General features: G+C 46.4%; 2 protein-coding genes across 7 annotated transcripts; one reads left to right on the top strand and one right to left on the bottom strand.

Moving 5' to 3' along the window:
* Nucleotides 1-1,023: 1,023 nt before the first annotated feature.
* On the top strand, nucleotides 1,024-4,119 carry LOC112881504. 2 transcript variants are annotated; one of them, XM_025946624.1, is made up of 4 exons: nucleotides 1,024-1,776; nucleotides 2,648-2,717; nucleotides 2,797-3,243; nucleotides 3,326-4,119. In XM_025946624.1, the coding sequence occupies exons 1-4, from the start codon at nucleotides 1,148-1,150 to the stop codon at nucleotides 3,650-3,652; spliced, it is 1,473 nt and encodes a 490-aa protein (XP_025802409.1). In that variant the 5' UTR covers nucleotides 1,024-1,147; the 3' UTR covers nucleotides 3,653-4,119. The 2 variants fall into 2 exon arrangements, with proteins under 2 accessions (XP_025802409.1, XP_025803134.1); XM_025947349.1 differs by having other exon boundaries at nucleotides 2,854-3,243.
* An 89-nt stretch (nucleotides 4,120-4,208) lies between these two features.
* LOC112872996 (putative nuclease HARBI1) lies at nucleotides 4,209-7,279 on the bottom strand. 5 transcript variants are annotated; one of them, XM_025936046.1, is made up of 3 exons: nucleotides 6,361-7,279; nucleotides 5,578-5,700; nucleotides 4,209-5,495 (listed from the first exon to the last, which is right to left on the bottom strand). In XM_025936046.1, the coding sequence occupies exons 2-3, from the start codon at nucleotides 5,631-5,633 to the stop codon at nucleotides 4,379-4,381; spliced, it is 1,173 nt and encodes a 390-aa protein (XP_025791831.1). In that variant the 5' UTR covers nucleotides 5,634-5,700; nucleotides 6,361-7,279; the 3' UTR covers nucleotides 4,209-4,378. The 5 variants fall into 5 exon arrangements, with proteins under 5 accessions (XP_025791831.1, XP_025791823.1, XP_025791818.1 ...); XM_025936038.1 differs by having other exon boundaries at nucleotides 5,578-5,775; XM_025936033.1 differs by having other exon boundaries at nucleotides 5,578-5,824.
* Nucleotides 7,280-8,430: the final 1,151 nt, after the last annotated feature.

Below are 8,430 nucleotides of genomic sequence, written 5' to 3' on the forward strand. Positions count from 1 at the left end.
CTGGTGCCCTAGCGCGTGATGTCGAGGGCTCGGACCCCCTGTGCTGGCAGCTGGGACGAGGCCCGTTGCCAGTGCATGTAGCTTCTCAACTGCTGCCACAGTAGCGGTCCGGTCGCCCTGCACGGTGAGGACTCCTGCAGGGGACGGCATCTTGAGAACCAAATACCCATAATGGGCAACGGCTATGAACCGATACAGAGCCGGCCTGCCAATGATGGCATTGAATGGGAGGTTCACCTCCGCAACATCGAACTGTACGTTCTCTGTGCGGAAGTTTTCCTCGGTCCCGAACATGACCGGTAGGGAGATGATCCCCACCGGGTAGATGGGATGTGGGCCCATTCCGGAGAATGGGCGAGACGGGTCCAGTTTGGACTTCGGGATCTGCAGCTGTTTGAACGCTGCATAACTGATGACGTTGAGACCGGACCCCCACGTGTGGAAGTCGGACCCCCAAGGGGTCTGAGCACCTGGGCTAGCCAGGGGGGCCCGGACCTCCCACCCCACCAGAGAGGGGGTTCGGTGCCACCACGTGGGGACCCAAGACCACCTCGCGGTGGTCCGGACCCGTGGTAGTTGTTCCTAAGCACTTCGTCCTTGCGGGCACGTGGAGGCACCGGACCTGCTAGTACGTGGGGGAGGTCCGTAAACCGTGCCCCCAGTTGTCAGGCCTGGGCCTTACGCCCTGTCACCCAAAAGCTTAGTGCGAGGTTACGGATAACCTCGCACCCCTCGGGCTGGATACACTGGTAGGAGGTACCCCTGACTGTATGTACCGAAAAGCTAGTTGAGACAGATTTGGAGCCCTCCTGCACCATTCATTCTTTTGGCTAGCTGATAATGGAGGAACAGCTACCAAGCTTTGTTATGGTGCTTGGGAGGAACCATCGATTCCTCTCTGCCCAAAAATTCTGAACCGTTGATTTACAAGGGTTGTTTTAGTGTAAACAAGGGTGGTTTAGTACATTTCCCTCCATACCAATTTAGATCGGTCCCGATTAAAGAAATAGATCGCTTCTTCCCTATCACCTGGAGGCTGCTGCGCGCTCCTCCACCGGCAGCCCATCCACTCGGTGCCGCCGCAGTGGAGCTTGCCGGCCGCCACCGCTGGGTAGAAAGTACTCGATGCCCAGGACCTTGCTGCCACATGGGCTCGCTGTCAGGGCATCAGTGTGCTGGGGCTCTACACCCTGGGCCTCCCTGTACTAGGGCTCGCCATCCAGGCGCCCTCCGCCAGGTGCGGAGTCATGCTTCTATGCCCAAGGGCTCGCCGGCACGCAGTCGTTCTTCTCTAGCCATGGAATCCATCCTCCAACTGGCACATAGCGCACACAACACGAAACGATGTCGGTCAGCCATTGAAGAACAGCACGTTAATGCCATGGCGGGCGAGATGGGCAGGACTAGGCAGTGCAGGCACCAAGGGAGATGCGGCGGCAAGAGCCTGGGCGGTGCCGGCAGAGAGGGAGATGCAACCAAGAGAGTCGCTGATATGTGCCAGCCGTCGATCGAACAGGCAAAGGCAATTTCGCTCGCCGACGGGTACTGTAGCATCTCCAATGGGTCAGGTATTCAGGCCAGGCAAAATACATGGGAAGAGAGAGAACGGCCAAACTGGCTGGTGGGAGCACGCGAGGCATTTGCCCCGTCCATAACCGTCAAGACGTCATCTTCAAGTGGTCAACGCGGACAAGCTCTGCAGCGGCGCGGCTCCGTCGGCGAGGAGGTGCGTCCCCCGGACAAGCTCTACAGTGATGCGGCTCCGTCGGCGATGAGGTGCGTCCCCAGTTCCCTTCCTCCTCTTTCCCCATGGATCCGTCTCCCAGGAGGTCTTGACGGCAGGCACTGGGCATGGTGCCGCAGAGGCTCTGCTCTCCCATCTTCTCCTCCCGAATCCCCATCTCGTCCATGAAGGCTAGTCTGTAGATGTAGGTGTTAAGTCCTATTGCGGGCGAGATCCACGATTCAACTGGCTATGGCCTTCAATCCATGTTTCCCTTACTCTATTTTTATCAGATTAGCAGTTGGGTTTAGGATTAGTGCAGGTGGCAAGCACGCGGGGGCGCCGCTCTTGTATTGGCCGAAGCTGCACCTGCAGATTCGATTTCTTTCTATACTGATCTAGATTGCATTTTGCCACCAGCACCATCTAGATTAATTTCTTTCTATAATGCAGTTCTGATGTAGTAGCTAGTGCCTAGCTACGACCTCACTTTGGTTGCTATGTCCTGCTGTTTCTTTGGAAAAGCTAAATCATAAACGAGCTGCAAGTCTGATTGTGCCCAGAATATAGGATGTTAATTACATGCCGGCAGGAATACAGTACAAACCTAGTGAAAGGAGTGAGAAGGTCCCATAATTAGAACACAAAAATTAGATGGCGATGAACTGATTCAAATATGAATTAAGCAAACATACAGACCTGAGCTTTCTTTAATATCTTCAATGCCTCCCAAGTAGTCGTAGATCTTTTCTGAAACCTGCATGCATCAGGGAAAACGCCTTCCTACTATAACAGCTGATCCTGAAAGTGTTTCTTTCACGGCAAAATAATCATAAAATCTTGTTCACTTGCTCCCAGTTCTGAAGTTAGAGAATTTTTTAAGAAACAAAAACTTGTTTAACTAATGATACACCAATATTTCAGGATGAACAACGAGTTCAACTCCCAAGAGTGGTCACTCCCTGGGGCCTCAACCATGAAGGAACTTGAGAAGGTATGTTTGCTTTATTTATTTTGGGTTATTGTTACAGTAATTTTTATGCTTCATTAATCCAAATTTAATTTATTTTCAGTACCACCTTACTGGTGCATTTACTGGATCAATGCATAACATGAGTGTACCAATTCAGCCTGTCAGCCCTGCTGTTACTGCATCATGTCATCAACACCCCACTGAGGACCCGGAGGTTCAAGAAGTCGACAAGAGTGCAGTCACAAACAATAAGAAAAAGAAGAAGGTTTCCCAGCGAGGAAAGGCATTCTCCAAGGAGGAAGATAGGGCAATTTGCTCAACGTTTCTGCATGTTAGCACAGATCCTATTATAGGAACTAACCAATCTGCTGCTGGGTATTATGCAAGAATGCATCAACACTTCACTGAGAACATTGGAGCGAGCAGTAGGACTAAGATTTCCATAGAAAATCGCTGGACCACAATACAGAAGGCTGTCAGCAAATTTTGTGGTTTCTATGCTGCAATTGAAAGGAGGAATGAAAGTGGCAAGAATGAGCAGGACAGAGTACACCATTTTATACATGAGTCCTATCTTTACACATTTTGTTCTTGATTTTTGCATCAATGAATGTTTTTTGTTTGGACAGATTAATGATTCCATTCGGATGTATGAGGATACAGAGCCGTGGCAATTCCATCACTGTTGGGTGGTTCTTCGAGGAGAGCCAAAGTGGCATGAGAAGATGGCGGAAACTAACATGGGACAAAAAGCTAACCAAAAGCATTCCCAAGACTCTGAAACAGAAATAAATTCTATGCACACCGGCAGTGCACTCCCTGAACGACCTGAAGGAAGGGACAGCGCCATGAAGAGATCCCGGATGATGGGTTATACCTCATCGTCAAGTACAGCTGTGGAAATGCTACAGAAAATGCATGAAAGAGGAGAGAAGAATGATGAGAAGGAAGATTAGTGGAGGCAGGAAATGTTCCAGATGGAAAGAGAGAGGCTTGATTTGCAGAAGCTGAACTGGGAGGGGCTGCCTGGGAGAAGAAATGGGCAATAATGGAGTCCGATTCCAAGTTGCGACAGAATGAGTATGAGTTAAACCAGTGGAATGCAGATCTTATAGTCATGTCACAGGATCTTGAGAAGTTGACTCCACCGTTGCGTGCGATGTACGAGCAGAAACAGATGGAAATCATGAAGAGAAGAGGCATCAACACTCCCCCAACTAGTGAATCCTAAGTTGTTGTATGAGAGTTGTGTTTGTGTAATTTTTTCTACGAACATGTTTGAGTTTTAAAACTATTTCCGCAAACTTGTTTCACCAGTTTGTGGCACGTGTATCAGACTTAATTTTTGATGTGTATCTGGACCATCCTTTGTATGCTGTTTGTGACTTATGTACAATAATAATGTCATCTCTAAATTGAATTATGTACCAGTGATTGAGTGCTTATTTATATCTGGCAAGTTATGGATAGGATCATATATATCATTGAGACTAGATATCATATCACGAATGTCATTGGGTGTCCATCAGTACAATTATAATTCAAAGCAGCTTTAGCAACAAAAGAGACTGCTGCTGTTCACTAACTATTTATAACTTATACTACCAACAAAAGAGACTGCTGCTGTTCGCTAACAAAAGGGACTGTTGCTGTTCGCTAACAAAAGAGACCGCTGCTGTTCGCTAACAAAAGAGACTGCTGCTGTTCTCCAGGACCTGTGTTTCCATGTACCAACAGAAGCCTTGTCTATTTAAAAAAGGTCCTGCACCGTTGCCATACAGCTGCCAAATATGTTCCATGAGGTCTTTTTGCAAACAATTAGACACAACCTTGTCACGAATTCTGGAATATGACTTAATCAATTCAGAAATTTCTGGCACATCTCTATTTTGAGAAATTGGAGGGTCTGAAGACCTCTCAAACTCTCGGTGATTACTATACAAATTTCTTTCATCTTCGATCACCATGTTGTGTAGAATAACACATGCATGCATGATGTCATTTAGATCCCTTTGGCTCCACAACCTAGCAGGGTTATAAATTATCCTGAATTTGGACCGAAGCACCCCAAAAGCGCGTTCAACATCCTTCCTTGCTGATTCCTGTGTCTCTGCATATATTCTTTCCTTTTGACTAACCGGCTCGCTATATGTTTTTACCAATGTAGCCCAATCAGGGTATATTCCGTCAGCAAGATAATAACACATGTCATACTTGGTTCCATTAACATGGAATTCAGTTTTTGGTCTCTCTCCAGCAGCAAGATCATCAAACACCGGAGACCTATGGAGCACATTGATGTCGTCAAGGGAGCCAGGCAATCCAAAAAATGCATGCCATATGCGTAGGTCCTGCGTAGCAACGGCCTCCAAGATTATGGTCGTTTTGCCTTTGCGTCCCTTGAACTGACCATGCCATGCAGTCGGACAATTAGACCATTCCCAATGCATACAATCAATGCTGCCGATCATCCCAGGAAAGCCTCTAGCCTCATTGACTTGTAAAATGGTGTCAAGCTCAGTTTTTGTCGGTGGCTGCAAAAATTCACTCTCATAAACAGAAATGATGGTTCTTGCAAATTGCTTCACGGTCTCTAGAACTGTTGACTCGGCCATGCGATACGTGTCATTAAACGAATCAGCTGGACTGCCATATGCAAGCATCCTCATAGCCACAAGACATTTATGCATGGGATGGAAGCCCTTGTGCCCACAAGCATTCTCACGTTGACGAAAATAAGAATTCTTCTCGGTAATCTTGTGGACCATGTCAAGGAATAGCGACTTCTTCATTCTAAATCTATGCATGAGAAGACAATATATTAGCAATTATTTTATAGAATTGTTACACATTAAGAGGGCAACAACGAAGAGTTGCATACCGTCGCCGAAAGTCCTCTTCGCTGTACAAAGGATTATCAACAAAGTAATCCCTCATAATTTGCGCAAAAGCTACTTCTCTATCACGATGCTTAAATTTATGTCCTGGAACTAAACCACCCCTCCTACGTTTAGAAGGTTCCAAAGCTGCTATAATTGAAGTTAACATGCATTCTTCATCTTTCTTCCGTTTATTCCGCCTAAAATGTGAGTCTTTTAGGCAGGACCAAGCTATCATGTTTGACAAGTCTGAACAATATAGATTAGACATAAAGTTCTAGTACACAGATAACAAAAATGCTTTTCTGAAATCATAAGCAATTGGGGCTATGTTCAAAGCGTTCAGTTAAAGCAAGGAGGAATGTTTCAGTTTAACCATGCAAACAGAAATAAAGATACTAGCTAAAGTACACATTAAAATGTAGTTTATTCCAATTCCCATATCACATATTTGCAATCACTGTCAAACAAAACACATCTGAGAGCAATGGTATTAAACGAACTGAGAGTGTCTAGGTGGGATTAAACAAACAGACTTCAAAAAAGGAGTGTAATAAAACCGGAAGGAGTGTAATAAGCAGCCATTTTCACTTGCTAAATTCGAGCTCTCCATGTGCATATGGAAAAAAAAGCAGTTAAAGTTGCCTATCATAGTATTAAGATAATGATATCAAAGGACCTACTGTTCTCTCTCACATGCGGCAACAGTTTTTTATTTTGCAGCCCTAATCCACACGGCACACGTAGCTACCAGACTCATCAGACGAAGAAGGGGGATTACTCACCAAATCCACCACCTGACGCTGCCAAAATCCTCACGCGCCCACCGATCAGTCCCAGATTTGGATGGGTCTCGCTCCACGGGCTCAACGGCAATCCTGGACGAGAAAACAGGGGAGGAGGACGAAGCCAAACGTTCTATCGTTGTGTACCTCGCGCGGGGTAAAATTTGACGTTGAAGCGGGAAAACAAAACGCGTCCATTCTTTGGCGCGAAATTAAATAGGGCCAACGGCCACAACTATTTTAGCTGCTTTGTTGGGTGCAGAAGGTTTTAGCTGGCCAGGCAAATTGCAGGGGGGCAACTAAACGTTGAAATGCATAGCCAATTTGCCTGCCCATTGTTGGAGGCAGTCTAAGCAAGGATTGGGTTTGGCCGATCAAATGTATGAGTGGACACACTAAATAAAAATACTAAAATACCCTTTGCCTTATTTCCACAGGTAGTTCCTGACCTATAAAATAATTGGTTCTGATCCACGTCTTAGGTTTTTCGTAATAGATTCTTCCTACCTTTTAACCAATGGATCTGGACCCCTCAATGTCTCTTAAAATCTCTAAGCATCGTAAAATTTCTCATATTGTGTAATAGATTGTTTGGAACCTAAACATATAATCTCCAATAATTTTTCTGAATTATTTTTGATAAAACAACTATTTTCAGTATTGATGACTAGGAGCTGCGATGTGGCCGAGCTTGCCCTTGAGCATGGATTATTTGATTCGTTATTGAGTATGTTGGAGATCTAAGGAACATATTTTTTTAAGGCTGTTTGGTTCCCCGGCTTAGGGCTAGCTAGGCTGCAGCAATGCACCCTACGCTTGTTTGGATGCCTGGCTAAGGCTGTCTCCAGCAGCGTTCTGTAAAGCGTTCTGTACTCTATATATAGAGGAAGATTCCGTTCTCTATTGCTCCAGCAGCGTTCTCTAAATGGTCCTCTAAAATAGAGAACGCTACAGGTTTCCTCTATATATAGAGATTCTCTCTCCTCTTCTCTATTTTTTCTTTACGTTTCAAACACTGAATTAAATAAAAATAAAATATGTCCATAGCGTTTGAGGTATGATAAATACGTACGTATAAAAATTTGGAACAAAATATGTTTCTAATATAGGGTTTAATGTATAGAGAACGAGATTTAGAGAACGTTGTTGGAGAGAAATGAGATATAGAGGAGAGAATCTTGTAGAGAATTCTGTAAATGAAGGATGTAGAGGATGGGATTTGGAGGATATCGCTGGAGACAGCCTAAGGCTTCAAGCCAGGCTTCAGCAAGCCAAAAGTGGTGTCCGGGCTGGCTTGCCGGAAACGCGAAAAAAGCTGTTTACAGCAAGCCAGGCTAGTGCTAGCTCTCGGTATCGAACTCTTTGGCATCCGCTCACCTTGGGTATCCGCTCGGTCAGTCATCTCCTTTCCGCTCGGCCCCCTCACAGAGAACTTCCACAGCGGTGGGCGGGCGGGCGGCGGAGCTCCCCTGTGTGGCGGCGGAGCCGCCCGCGGCCGGCAGATCTCCCCGCGTGGCCGGCTGTGCGGCCACGCGAGGGCGGCGGAGCGGCCCGTAGTCTCCTGCGCCCAGCGCTGCGCTGCCGTTGTAGTCCATCTCCGTCCACCTCGTGCTCCTTCTCGGCCCTCTCCGCCGGTGCCCGCTGCTACTCGCTGGCGTACTCTCCCCGCCAGCTTCTTCACGGGGCGAGAGAGAGAGAGAGAGAAGGAGCTCGATTTAGCTTCTTCCGTCATTTCCTCCTCCAATCTGTCCGTCTCCTTTCTAGCTTGTTCCTATTTGGATGGATCCAATTCGATTGGTGGAAACTGAGGTTGCAATCCATTTTTGGGTGAGTGGATTTGGAAATCGGCGTTCTATTTTTTTTCGTTTTTCCTTCTTCTTTTTTGGTTAATTGAGGGGGACTTGCTTGTTTTGTCTTGTATGAAATCTGAAATTGATATGCTTTGACAACATCTTTCACAAAAAAAAAGATATGCTTTGACAGCACTGCTTGTCTGAATTTCATGAGGTGTGTATGGTGATAATGCACTGACCAATTTGATGCGTGGAGAGAATAAGAGGAGTAGGTACG

This window comes from Panicum hallii, chromosome 1, assembly GCF_002211085.1.
Source record: "Panicum hallii strain FIL2 chromosome 1, PHallii_v3.1, whole genome shotgun sequence".
Taxonomy (NCBI): domain Eukaryota; kingdom Viridiplantae; phylum Streptophyta; class Magnoliopsida; order Poales; family Poaceae; genus Panicum; species Panicum hallii.